A 15,419-nucleotide genomic window follows, 5' to 3' on the forward strand; every position below is an offset into this window, starting at 1 on the left:
TGAAATGTGGAAAGGCAGCAGGAGTAGATGATATTCGACCAGAAATGCTGAAGTATGGTGGTATAAGAGTCTTACAGTGGCTGCACTGCATAGTTCAGAAAGCCTGGACAGAGGGACGAATTCCCGATGACTGGAGTAGAGCTCTCATAGTACCCATATATAAAAAGGGAAATAAAACTGAATGTGAGAATTACAGAGGTATTTCCCTACTGAGTGTTCCTGGCAAGATCTATGCAAGTATACTTGAGAAACGGTTGAGAAGAATTGTGGAAGAAAAGCTTGGTGAAGAACAAGCTGGATTCAGGCCAAATAGAGGCTGTCAGGATCAGATCTTCACTTTACGACAAATAGTCGAGAAAGCATGGGAATATAACAAAGATCTGTATTTAAGTTTTGTCGATTTGGAAAAGGCATATGACAAGGTGCCAAGAGAGAAGCTATTCAATACGCTGCAATTATATGGTGTCAATGGGGCATTATATCAAGCAATACTTAGTCCTTATTTGAGTTGTGAGTCAGCAGTTAGAATTGAAGGAAGTACAGGAAGATGGTTTAATGTTAAATCTGGTGTGAGACAAGGATGTACATTATCCCCTCTGTTATTCATTATCTATATGGATCACATTATGAAGGAATGTGGTATTAAACCTGATATCAAAATTGGAGATGTTAATGTCAGCTCTTTGCTTTATGCGGATGATGTTATACTTCTAAATAAATCCGCTACAAGTCTGCAAGATTCTCTGACTAAATTGAATAGCTGTTGTAATAGATATGGTATGAAGGTCAGCAATAAAAAGACAAAGACAATGAAAATAGGCAGAATTATTGAAAATGTCAACTGTGTTGTGAATGGAGAACCTGTGGAACAAGTAAAACATTTCAGCTACTTAGGTACAATTTTTACTGAAGATGGTAAACTAAATATAGAAATAGACAACAGAATCAGCAAAGCTGGTATCATGGGAAGTCAATTGAATAAATTCATATGGAATAAGAAAGAAATTAGTCGGAACACTAAATTAGCTGTATACAAGACTGTGTTCAAACCAATTTTAACTTATGGATCTGAGAGCTGGGTCAGAAGTAAAACACTTAACCAAAGACTAGAGACCGCAGATATGAGAGTCCTGAGAAAGATTAGAGGCGTGAACAGATGGCATCAATGGCAATCATATTAAAAATGAGGATATTAGGAAAGAACTTGACATTGTCAGCATCCAGGAATGCATTAGCAGAGCTAATGCTCAGATGGTATGGTCACTTAAATAGAATGGGAGAGGAATGATTAGCAAAACAAGTGTTCTCTGCCAGGTTGGCAGGAAAACGACCCAGAGGAAGACCAAGATATAGGTGGATTGATACGGTACAAAGTGCCTTAGACGATAGAAATATAAGATCTGATAATGTTGGAGTCTTGACAAGTAACAGACTGATTTGGAGGAAAATTGTAGATAGGAAGTTAGTAATGATGTAATTTTTTCATGTAGTACTGTCATATCCTGTACACCCCTTGAGGGTACATGGCAGGAATTTGATGATGATGATGATGATAAGGTCAGTCTCATTTAAGTGAGAAACCATTGGTAAATAAATGGAATATACTGTAATAAGAAATCCCATGGATAGGTGAATCACTACTGCTTCCAGTGCAGTATCAAGCTGGATATGTTGGAAAGGAGAATGACTGTCACTAGGATATCTACTCTGCCACAAGTAGGACCATCCCCAGTTCTGCCCTTACAAATAATAGTGAAATCAAGAGAATATGATTCTTCTTAGTAACATCAATGCTAGAGTTGGATAAGACTCAACACTTTGGTGGGACATATTGATAAGGAAAATGTGAGAAAATCAAATTAAAATAGAATTCTCCTGTTGTAAAAGTGTGCTGAACACTCTTTTCATCACCAATACACTTTTACTCCACCAGAACAGATTCAACACAATGGAAAAACACCCTTGCTCAGATCACTAGCATTTGATTAACAAGAACACTTCACCTCATAAAAGAATTTGAAAATCTGCCTATATGTGAAATTGACTGTTATGCCTCCGATTGATAAGAATGATCACAGCGTTTTGATTTGGGAGCTGGCAATACATGGGAAAGATATGATAAATAAAGTATGTGTGGAACTACAAGGAAGGTGATTATAATAAACTAAGAATGCACTTTTGAGGAAGTGACTTAGCATAAAAAACTAGTCAGAGTCTGAAGGAAGCTCTGACTTTCTTCAGATTTATTGATTTATGCCTTACTTTGAACTAAATTTAGAAAAATAGACTGCATGAAAATTAAATGGATTAATAATATGTTAAAAAAAACTGCATAAAAAGACAATGTTGTGGATACAATATTGTTAGAATTGATGACAAGGTTCAAGGAGCACATATAAATCACAGCCCAGGAGAGTGACAATCATAGTGAGGAGGGCAAAATTAGATAATAAAAAGAAGTTAACCAAGCAGAGCAAGGAAAATTCAAGAGCCTTATCACTTCGAAGCACATAAAAGGGATGATGATCACAAAAGAATACCTTTGGTGAATATGGATGGTAACAGTATTAAATACATTAGAAATAACAGCATTATTAAACATTCACTTTAGTAAGGTATTCAAATTCTAGGAAATGAGCAATGATAGCTTTAATTTCTCTAACTCACTGTAATAATAGCTTGGTTTGAATAAAGTAATTGGACTGAATGATATCACAGATTCAACATTGGCCCATTTGGCTGAATGGTTAGTATATCCACTCTCGAACTAACAACTGCAGGTGGGAGATGAATTTTATCGCCTGGTGAGACCATCGCCCAGTGTATTGGAGGCCTGAAGTAGCTTGAAAAAGTTCCATGTTTGGCCTCTCGAGCAGGACTTCCAAGACCAAATAAATGAATAGCACAAAATAAATAAATGAAGAGCACAAAAAAAAGAATAAAATTAATAAAAATGGAGAAAAAATTCCTTTGCCCATCCACAGTACAAATGTACTATGGGTTTACAGAAGCCTTTTGTGGGTGGGTGGGTGGGTGGGTGGGAGAGACAAAAAAAAAAGTATGGAATGCACACGAGTTAGCAATAACCCTTGACTCTGGTTCTTCAACTTGAGCCTTGGCACAAGCATTACTGGAATTAAGCTGGTTAGAAATCACATACAAGAGTGGATATACAACAACACTGGGATCCTCTATAGAGAATAGTAAAAGGCAGGTCTTGCTTTGACAATCTGTTCTTTTCTATAATAGGGTAACGGTAGAGTTGGATAATGGGAAATGGATATACTAACAATACCTCTGGATTTTGACAAGGCATTTGTCAAAATCCAGAGGTACGTATGGATAGAATTATGAATGGATAATTATGTATGGATAGAAGTATGAATGACTAATAGGTATAAGAAGAGAAGTATATGGAAGTACTGAATCGAAGAGAGGGAGGGTAATCAGTTATGTACCACAGGGTCCAGTACTTGACCTATCATTGTTAACTTGTACATTTAAGAGCAAAATCCAGTTATGTGTTGATGATACTTAGGTTCAGGAGAGTGATAAGGGGCATATCCAATAAGAATGAATCAATGCATAGTAACTTGACGGCGAGATTTGAACAGGCAGCCTGTTGGTTGGAAAGCAGGTACGCTAACCACTCAGCCCACCAGGCTGGCAAGGGTAATGGTGGATGTTATTCTCTCCTCAGATTTTCCTGCCAATGCTGGTGTCCCTCAGGAGTCTGTCATTTCACCCACCTTCTTCTGATTTATACAAACAACCTGCTCTCATTGGCTGCATACCTCAACTTGTCCTACTCATATGACAAGCCTTGCAGTGCTCAAACATCTCAAGCTTCAAGATCTGTAATAAGTGCCCTGAACACTGATCTCCACATCCTTTCCTTTAAAGTTACATGGTGATCAGCATTCATTTGGTAAATTATGGATGCTACAACCATGTTAGGAATAATTAATTTTCTGGTGTTTCGACTATCATATTAAGGTCATCATTTGGAGTATATGCGCACATATATATACAAAGACAAGCTATATTACATTTCAAACAGAATGTCAAAGTAACAATGATTTCATCAGTCATTATTCTACTGGTCTGACCTGACCTGAATACAGTATAGAAAATGCACAACACTATGTAAACAAAATGAAGGATATCACATTTATTAAATTGATTTATTAGTCAGTTTTGACGTCTCCTCCCTTTTCACAAATGTCTCAATCAATGACACAATTCTTCTTTTACATGGCAAATTCCCACCAGATATCACAGTGCTCCTTGCACATGTGCCACGTCTTGGCTATTTTGTGTGGCAAAATACTTTCTCCCTACAAAGGCAAGGACAGCCACAGGCTCACCGTTATCCCAGCCCCCCCAATTGCTAACTTCTATATGGAAGCTTTTGAGCAATGTGCTCTAGATTCCTCTACTTTAAAACCCAAAGTCAGGCACACCAAAACAGGTATGAGCATAAATTTAAAGAGGCCTACAAAATTCTTATCAGCCACCCTAACTAACAATAATGGTGGTCTAAATATCCCAAGATAGCACATATTCTACCCACATAACCTTTTGTTCGAAAAGTTAATTATAATTAGGACTGTAGTAATCTAGGATCTTAGCTTTAATATAACAAACACTTATGTTGATTTATTGATTAGACCACCAATACTGCTGTATTAAAAGTATTCATATTAACATGAGCTTGTGTAACTAATATTTAAGGAATTGACAGCGTATACTAGAAATATAGATTAAATAAACTTTAATATATACTTTCCGATATTTCGGCGAACGTCACATTGCCATCTTCTTGGGAACTTACTAAAAGACACGTGCACACAAGTACTAATAACAGCAAATGAGACTGAAGCTAGGAAGCTAGCGTTTCCTAAAGTCCTGATGGTGCCCCCTGGCGGGCTATATTGGTAGTTTTTGGCCTTTGGGCTGAAGTTCTTCTGATAAAAGTTTCCCAAATTTGGGGCAGTTTCATGCATCCAAATTTGTTGAGGTTTGGCATGTTCCTAAGGGCCGAGGCTGATTCCATGAATAGTCTTTCATACTTGAACTTGCTGCGGTGTATTACTGTGGCTTTCTTCCATCTTATTCTGTGGCGAGTATCCAGAGCGTGGTCTGCAAGCCCAGAGTGGCTGTATTGGTAAAATCGGATGTAATCCTTGTGTTCTGAGATTCTGATATTAGCTGTCCTGCCTGTTTGGCCAAAGTAGGACAGTTTACAGCTGCAAGGGACCTGGTATACACCAGGTAGGTCTAGGGGAAGTGGTTGGTCTTTGGTGGAGCGGATAAGGGATGCCAGTTTTCTATGTGGTCTGTAACAAGTGGTCAGGTCATGTTTTTTTAGGATTTTATTGATTTTTTCCGAGGTGCCTCTGATGTAGGGAATCGTGATAGATTTAGAGTAATCTTTTTTGTGAAGGGGTGGGTGGTGGGTTGTGGATAACTGGGTTAAGTATTTTTTGGAGGGGGTAGCCGTTGGCTGAGAAAGTGTCACCGATGTGATTTAGTTCAGTGGTTAGGGCTTGATCATTAGAACAGATTATTTTTGCCCTGTTGAATAATGTTTTAATAACTCCATATTGTTGTGAGGGGGGGGGGGGTGGGATTGTTGGTGAATGTATCTGCCTGTATGGGTGGGTTTTCTATAAACTGAGAAAACCAAGGTTCCATCAGGTTGGCGGGTGACTAGTGTGTCTAGGAAGGGGAGGTTATTGTTTTCCTCTTTTTCCAGGGTGAATTTGATTCTAGGGTGTTGGTTGTTCAAGTGTGTTAGGAAGGAGAGGAGTGAATCCGGGCCATGTGGCCAAATAGCGAAAACATCATCAACGTAGCGAAGCCATATGGTAGGTTTTTGTGGGGCTGAGTTTAAGGCTTCAAACATCTCCATGAAGAAGTTGGCCAAGGGTGGGGAAAGTGGTGAACCCATGGCTGTCCCCTCTATCTGTTTGTAGAATTTTTCCTGCCAAACGAAATAGCCTGAGTTCATTGTAAACTGAAATAGGGCTGAGATATCGGGAGGAAATTTAGCTTGGATTAGCTCTAAGGTTTCTTTGAGGGGGACATTCGTGAATAGGGAGGAGACATCAAAACTGACCATTATGTCATTATGTTGGAGTGTAAGGTTTTCTATACTGGCTTTGAAGTGGGCTGAGTTTTTTATGTGTGATGGTGTATTGCCAGTATAGTGTGAGAGCGCTTTGGCTAAATGCTTGGCTAGTTTGTAAGTGGGGGAATCAATGCCATCCACTATGGGACGTAATGGCACATTTTCTTTGTGTATTTTTGGGAGCCCATATATGCGGGGGGGTCTAGAGTTATAGGGTTTTAGTCTGTTGGTAATCTCCACAGGCCAAGAAGTGACCTTCTTAAGGAGCCTATGGAGTTTTCTAATTTGTGAGTTGGTGGGATTGTAATCAATGGGGAGGTAAGTGGAACGATCTAATAATAAAGCCTTGAGCTTACCTGTGTAATCGTTAAGATTAAGTACCACAGTGGCGTTTCCCTTATCCGCTTTGGTGATCACTATTTTTTTGTTTCTTTTCAATTCTTGTAGTGCCTTGTATTCACTACTGGATATGTTGGATTTTGCAGGTTTTGCTTTGTTGAGAACACAGGCTACATCCAATCTGATATCGTTGGCGATGTGGTTAGGCAGTTGGCGAATCCCGCGTTCAATTTGAATCATTAATTCCTCGGCCGGTAATTTCCTAGGAGCAATGGTGAAGTTGTGACCACGTGACAGAGCGTGGAGTGCTTCTGGCTTTAAGGTAGCTGACGATAGGTTAACAACAGTGTTGGTTTGTAGTTTGGGCGCCAAATTCTTTGTTAATTTATCAAACTTGTTGATATGTCGGCTTCGTACTCGTTCGAATTCTTTTTTAGCTGCCGTACACGAGACGTCATGTAGTACCGACCAAAGCTCGTGATTCAGCGTAAGTGAAAGCTCATTTTCCAGCGTTGATATCGCGTTGTTTATGTCGGCTAGGAAACCGCGTGTGGTGGTAATTTGCTCCCGAAGTAATGCCTGACTAGCGCGGTTGTAAATACGGAGAGCTTTCTGTGAGATGAAGCGGTGTTTAAATTTGACACAGTTCGGGATGACATGATTATCCCGGCAGCGTTTTAGGAATGCCAGACGGTTAAGTTGTCTGGATAATTTCAGCTTCAGTTTGCCGTAATGGCGGGCCTTGCGTGCGAAGAGATCTCCGTGGATGATCATTATTCTTGTTAAGAGGCTTATACGCTGGTTAAACATGATAACTAATATTTAAGGAATTGACAGCGTATACTAGAAATATAGATTAAATAAACTTTAATATATACTTTCCGATATTTCGGCGAACGTCACATTGCCATCTTCTTGGGAACTTACTAAAGTTCCCAAGAAGATGGCACTTGGGAACTTCGGGAGCAAATTACCGCCACACGCGGTTCCCTAGCCGACATAAACAACGCGATATCAACGCTGGAAAATGAGCTTTCGACATAAACAACGCTGGAAAATGAGCTGTCTAATATCTCTTAAGCACTGTCGTTAAACTCTAAATTCATCAAATAACTAAACTTCATTTCACATTCGTAGCCTCTCTTGTATTTTATCTCCCGCCTTGGTTCTAACTTAATTAGCGGTGCAATAGAAAGGAAATCAGGCAAGTCATCAATTAATACTAAAGAAAAACATTTAATTACAAAATCAGACAATTTACACTTTATGAACAAACTCTGACATAGAATTACACTAACTTTAGGGAATGAGTATACTCAACTAAAATTTCTAATTCTCCCGTAACATATTAAAACATTATTTCAAGTAAGAAATTCTATCAAAGGTCAATTTTCCATTTTTACATGTTACAATGCTAAAGGTCATTCATTTATCAATAACAGAGTTATCTCAATGAGCTTCCACACAATTCCTCCATCCAAAACTTAAAGTTCTTCTACTTACTTTAACATAATCTCTAAAATCCTTTCATTAATCAAAACATTATAAACCTAAAGTCCTTTTTACAATTACAGGCTGTTCCACTCAATACAATTATATAACAGATCAAAATTCTACATTACCAAAGGCTGGAGAATTATTCGACTTCCACATACATCTCGACAGAACTTCATTTCCTTGATCCTTCTCTTAAGTGATTTCATCTGCACTATTTGACTGATGGACTCAAACTAGACACATCTCCACCAAAAAGGTAAATCTGGCTCACCGCTCTCAGGTCGACTGTCTCGGCATGGCGCATCGATCTCTGTGGTGATTGGGAGCTCCAATCCGCTGGGCTACTCGTTGACCGGCGAACTTGCCATAGACACTTCAGCATGCTCCAATGACCTCTATCTCGACGATCACTCCAATTCAGGGAGAAGAGGGAAAAAAGCCATGAACTAGCACTGCTACACTTTTTAAATCATGCGCCCGATGTTTACTCCCTACGTCATCCTGCTCTCTCCCTTTTTCCACAACACCTTACTTTTTCCAGCAACTAGCACCACTCTCTCCCCTAGTGTGCTTTACAGAGGGAACCCACGTGCGTGTCCTACTTGGTGCACGTGTTTAGTTTCAGGCCATCACTATCTAATCCAATTCTCTTTCTCCTGGTAGTACACAAGTATTTGAACAAAATCCACATAGTTTAAACATTAGAAAATTTACAATAATTATTATAATTACAGCTATTTTGCCTGCTTCAGTTTAGGAGTGCCCCTTAGGCACTCCTAAACTGAAGTAGGCAAAATAGCCGTAATTATAATAGTTTATTAAGAGGAGTAACATGGGAGTTTTCCCAGAAATAATATACATAATTTACAATAATTATTTACAACATGATGCATAGACAAGTTTTATTCAAATTACTAATGTTGCTTATAAATTATAATTAGCTTTATTTCTTCTGATATACCAATATTGGCCCCGGGAATGTTATTGCATGTTAAATCTGAATGAAACATAGATGGATTTAATTTTAGTTTCATTCAGAATTTAACACTTGTTCTCTGACAATGTTAAAAACAGGATACAGCTTTGATGAAGTTTTTTTTTTTTTTTTTTTCACTAGAGGTCAAATTAGCAGAATAATGGCTGATCAAATCATTGTCACTGATTCTTGCATATGTTCTAAATGCATCCTCACTTCACTAGTCTTCGATTCTCTTACATAAAATTTACTTTGGACAATAATTGTACTGAGTCACTTTGTCATTTTTACATTCCATAGCGTTTCTAAACTTTGGATTGATTTATTTTCCTTTTGAAACTAAAGTCAAAATATTGAAATTATAGAATCAATAAAAATTAAAATTAGAAATAATTTTTATCTTATCAACTTATTAAATTTAAAATACAAATTTAAAAGTAAAAATAAATAAGCAATAGGATGAAAATCTGGTGGCACCTGGTGGGTGATTTTTTATTTTTGTAACTAATAAACCGCTTGATAAGAGGGATAATTCTCATAATACATCGACTCGAGTGGCTATGTGTAATAGAAATGTCTTTATGTGCAACTGTTATTATTAGTCATTTAAAGTTATTAGTGCATTATATAGTAGTCTCTGTAGCGCGATTGGAAGAACAACGGAACATTGCACCCTTCGAATGTAAAAGACCTGTTCAATTCTCGTCATGTTGAGAGGAATCTCTACCCACATAAGCTTTGGTTCTAAAAGTTAATTATAATTAGGACTGCAATAATCTAGGATCTTAGCTTTAATATAATTAACACTTATATTAAATTATTGATCGGACCACCAATATTACTGTATAAAAATAATAATAATGAGTTTATTCTCTGATGATGTTATAAATAGGATATAGCTTTGATGTAGTTTCTCCCCCCACCACCACACACACACACTAGGGTGGTCAGGCCAGTAGAATAACTGGCTGATTAAATCATTGCCACTTTAGAATACTGTCTGAAATGCAATATAGCTTGTCTTTGTGTGTGTGCATGACTATCTCTCTCTCTCTCTATATATATATATGTGTGTGTGTGTGTGTGTATACACACACACACACACACACACATATATATATATACACACACACACACATATATATATATACACACACATGTATGTGTATATATACACACACACACATGTATGTGTATATACACACACACACACATGTATGTGTATACACACACACACACACACACACATGTATGTGTATACACACACACACACACACACACATGTATGTGTATACACACACACACACACACACACACATGTATGTGTATACACACACACACACATGTATGTGTATACACACACACACACATGTATGTGTATACACACACACACACATGTATGTGTATACACACACACACACACACACACACATGTATGTGTATACACACACACACACACACATGTATGTGTACACACACACACACACACACACACACACACACACACACACACACACATGTATGTGTATACACACACACACACACATGTATGTGTACACACACACACACACACACACACACACACACACATGTATGTGTATACACACACACACACATGTATGTGTATACACACACACACACATGTATGTGTATACACACACACACACACACACATGTATGTGTATACACACACACACATGTATGTGTATACACACACACACACACACACACACACACACACACACACACACACATGTATGTGTATATATATATATATATATATATATATGATGACAGAATGATCATTGACTCGGTTAACATACATAGTTTTATGAAAAAAATTGAATGACTAGAACCGAGATTTAATTAAAAAGGTTTTAATATAAACACACTACTAGTTTCGGCCTGTAACAGCCTTCTTCAGGTGACATTATAAAAGAAAAAACACTAAACATTGAGGGTTAAAAGACTATGAACATCATAGACAGTCTTTATACATAATTAGCATTAAAACGTTGTAGTTGTATTTGAAGCTGTTCTTTCATTTGTTGCATTGTTGGGAGAGTGCGTGCTTGCTGCATCACGTGAACGCCAGTACATGATTACAGCTGAATGACTATCAGGGAGGTTGTAGCTTAAGTTGTTATTTAGATGAACAGGATTGAAGATGATTTCTCTCGATTCCACAATTTTTCTCTCTATTTCGTCGCTGCAACGGAAGATGTTTGTAGATTTTTCCCAGCAGACTTTGTGACTTTGGTTATCATCATTAGGATTAGCCGAGAAGAGGATATGACTTGATAATGCACTTGCTCGCTGTCTCTTGTAAGTAATGTCTCTCATGTGTTCTTCCATACGCATTTCGACAGATTTGTCTGTGTGCCCGAAATAAGGAATATCGCAGTCACATAATATTTTATATACGCCAGGGTATTTGAGTTGATGATGACAAGGTTTTGGGTGGCTAATTAAGGAACGGATCTTTGGAAGTGGAGTGAACAAGGTTCTGATATTGTATTTTTTTAGAACTTTTGCTAATTTATGTGAAACAGTACTTATGTAAGGAATAGATATATTGCCTTTGAATCTATTTGTTTCTTCTGAGTGATGTCTGGGAGGATTAAGAAGGAATTTGTTAATGATTTTCTTGGAATATCCATTAACTTCGAAAGAAGTTTTCAGATGGTTTATTTCTGTAAGCAATTCATTTGGATCATCAAGAAGAGAACGGGCTCTATGTCCCAAGGTGGAAATTATTCCAAGCTTATGAGGAGGGAAATGATGGGATTGACTGTGCAGATATCTGTTGGTATGTGTGGGTTTTCTATATATCGATATTTTTAGTTTATCAGAAGAAGAGCGAGTCAGTTTGACATCAAGAAAAGGCAAGGAATTATCCGTTTCAAGCTCAGCAGTAAACTTAATACTTTGATGTCGGCTATTGAGATGTTCGAGGAAAACCATAAGGGATTCATGTCCATGGCTCCAAACAATGAAGACATCATCCACATAACGTTTCCAAACTTTAGGTGTTAAAATAAAGGAAGAGATAGCTTTGGTTTCAAAATCTTCTAAGTAAATATTTGCAAGAACAGGAGATAAAGGATTACCCATAGCCAGTCCATGATTTTGTTTGTAAATATTATCTTGAAATTTGAAGTAACCGGACCTGATGCAATGTGTAAGCAAAGCTAACATTTTTTTGGATAACTTGTCCTTGAGTAATGTTAGGACTTCATCTGTTGGGACATTAGTGAACAAAGAAGTTATGTCCAAGCTAGCCATGATGTCATTTTCATCAACTGTAATATCCTTGATGTATGTAACAAATTCTGTAGTGTTCTTGATAAAGGAAGGTGATTTCCCTGAAAAATTTTTGAGGTATTTGGCAAGGTATTTTGAAAGATTGTATGTAGGTGAATCGATACCTTCTACTATTGGGCGTAATGGGGTGTTCTCTTTATGGATTTTAGGAACACCATATATGCGAGGAATTAACGGATGGAGAGAGCGAAGAGATAAACGGACGTTTCGGGATAATTCAGTTGTTGTTTTTAATAAGTTGTTTGTACGATTTTGAAGTTCACGAGTTGGATCTCTCTCAAGTATTGAGTAGGTATCATTATGTAGTAAATCAATCATTTTATTCTTGTAATCTTCGGAGTTCATGATGACTGTTGCATTTCCTTTATCTGCAGGGAGGATGATTATATCTCTGTTGTTTTTTAAACTTTTAATAGCTTTGCGTTCAGTTGAAGTAATGTTGTCTGCAGGTGGTTTTGCGTTATTGATAATAAAGATTGATTCAATACGTAGAAGGTTTGCATCTTGTTGAGGGAGAAAAGAAGCAGCTCTTTCTATTTTTGTAAGTAGTGTTTCCTTTGGTATTAATTTTGGTGAAGGAATGAAGTTTAGACCTTTACTAAGGATGCTTTGTTCTACATCTGAAAGTATATAGGAGGATTTGTTGATAACGACTTTGTCAATATTGATGTGTGGTTTTGAGTTCCTATTATTCTGTAATCTCTTTAACGTTTCAAATTTTCTTATAAGATTTACTTTGTTATTATATTGTAATCTGGCTGCTTGAGATTCACAGTAGGTATTAAAGGTATGCCAACTTTCATTATCTAGAGATTCTTCCAGTATTTCAGCTATGGTTCTTTTTTTATTGAAAAGAAAAGCGAGAGTGCGTTTAGTATCCGATATTCTTTCCGACAGTAGTCTTTTAACCCTCAATGTTTAGTGTTTTTTCTTTTATAATGTCACCTGAAGAAGGCTGTTACAGGCCGAAACTAGTAGTGTGTTTATATTAAAACCTTTTTAATTAAATCTCGGTTCTAGTCATTCAATTTTTTTCATAAAACTATATATATGTATATATATCATCTGGAGTGTGTGTGTGTACACACACACTCCAGATGATGACCTTAAATCCGACAGTCGAAATATTAGGAAATTAAAGTAATTACTCCTAACATGGTTGTAGTCTACATAATTTACCAAAATGACACTCCACAATATCACTGATTTGGGTGGAAAAAATTTCAATGCTTCCAAAATGCAGTTTTGTTTGTTTTCTCATAAAAAAGACCTCGGATCTACACTTACTTTTCATAAAGCTCAGCTCAACAATAGACAAGACCAAATCTCTTTTTCAGACTAACTCTTAATCCAAACCTTTCCTGGTACAATCATATCACTTCTACAGCATCATCAGCTTCCAAAATACTTGGCATCCTTGTCCACTTAACACAGTACCTTCTCTGCTGAACAGTTACTTACTCTGTATAAATCCCAAATCAGACCAGCATTGTAATATAAATTAAAAATGCCAAGAAATTATATAATTTATTGGCATCTTTAAATATAGTATACAACCAAGTGAAAAAACTTTCAACAACATTGTAATACTGCTCTCATGTTTGGGGTGATGCATCTAAGACTTGCCTAAAAGTTCTATGATGTTCAGAAAATGACAGTCTGGTTGATAAACAACGTTTCTCTTACAGACTCGCTTCACCCACTTTCCTATAAAAGATCTGTTTCTGTATTGTATCTCTTCTACAAGCATTTCCATGGCCATTGTTCAGCAGAACTCGCATCCATTATGCCTCCTATTTCTGCCCAGATGTACAGGAACTCAAGCAACAGCCAGTAACTGCATACTAACTGAACCTGCTACTCCCAGTTATCTTTCATTCCTTCCACCTCGATTCTGTGGAACATTCTCCCTCATGAAGCATTTCAAGAGGAAGGCTGTTCCACAAGGACTACAATCTCCAACAATTCAAGAAGAACATCAACAGATTACTCTATTCCTAACACAAACTATCTACACACTGCATTTGTTTGCTATAGGCTCTTTTGCCTTTCATGTGTGGGAGAAATTTCTATATTTACACACACACACACACACACAAGGGGGGGGGTCTGGAAAGTTCTGATAAAAACCTAGAACAAAAATATTTTTTCATATAAAAAATGTTTTTTCAGAAAATACCTTTTCTTTTAGGATATATAAGAAGACATAAAATTAATTAATTTGTTCTAGGTGTTTATCAGAACTTTCCAGATCCCTCTCCTATTTGTGTGTGTGTGTGTACATATATATACATGCTTTGGTATCTAATAAATAGTAATTTACAATTTGTTAAGTGTATACAGTAATATCTGTTTTTGTCATAAAGACAGTCTCGTTTTCCTAATGACATTGTGAATATTATTAACTTCTTGCTGCTTAGTCAAAAAACTGCATGTGTATACCATAACCAAGGAAAGTTGAACAAAAAGAGCATCAGTACCCTGTTTTTCTTACAGCATTAAGAACATAACCAAATAATGATATTAATTTTAATCCAAATATTAATCAGTGTTTTTTAAAAAAAAAATTGAAAAAACACTGATTAATATATCACATTTTATTCTAAATATAACAACAAGCTTAAAATTACCATTATATCCTCAATCATGGCTTGCGAAAATATCCTCCTCTCGAGAAGATGAGGTACCAGCATTTTAACATCAGTTATCAGATTCATCAAGGATGGAAGGTTTGATGTGACTATGTTTCGGTGCTTCTGGTCCATTTTATGACTAGTAGATTAGAAGTAATTAGAATATTCAGTAGGCTGTAAAATAACAAATAACTTCAAACTAAACTGAAAGATGTTTGTCACTGTCAATTGAAATACTTAAAGATATTGATAGCATTTCCTATTCAAACTACAATAATTGAATCTGGTTCATATCATCATAACTTTCCATTTTAAATAGTTAATATCATGTTTTAAACATGTAGAAAGGCTTAGGGACAAACAATTATTCATATTAACCTTTAAACCACCTAGATATATACTATATTATTATAATACAGCAACGAATCTCTGGACTGCATGGAAGTGTTATGGTGGCAACAATAATGAAAATAATAAAGACGTACTACTAACGTGTTTGTGAAGACTACAGAAAGCA

The 15,419-nt window shown here is 36.7% G+C and overlaps 1 protein-coding gene across 1 annotated transcript in view; it reads right to left on the bottom strand.

Annotated features, from left to right (window-relative positions):
* LOC150096463 (caspase-3-like) overlaps positions 1–15,034 on the bottom strand; it is a 249,302-nt gene extending 234,268 nt beyond the window's left edge. The window contains exon 1 of the mRNA XM_090408616.1: positions 14,900–15,034. Within this exon, the coding sequence (XP_090264742.1) occupies positions 14,900–15,034 (135 nt within the window). The remainder of the gene's footprint in view (positions 1–14,899) is intronic.
* Positions 15,035–15,419: the final 385 nt, after the last annotated feature.

Source organism: Typopeltis vanoorti, chromosome 18 (assembly GCF_054136105.1).
Source record: "Typopeltis vanoorti isolate ZY-2024b chromosome 18, IOZ_Tvanoo_1.0, whole genome shotgun sequence".
NCBI lineage: Eukaryota > Metazoa > Arthropoda > Arachnida > Uropygi > Thelyphonidae > Typopeltis > Typopeltis vanoorti.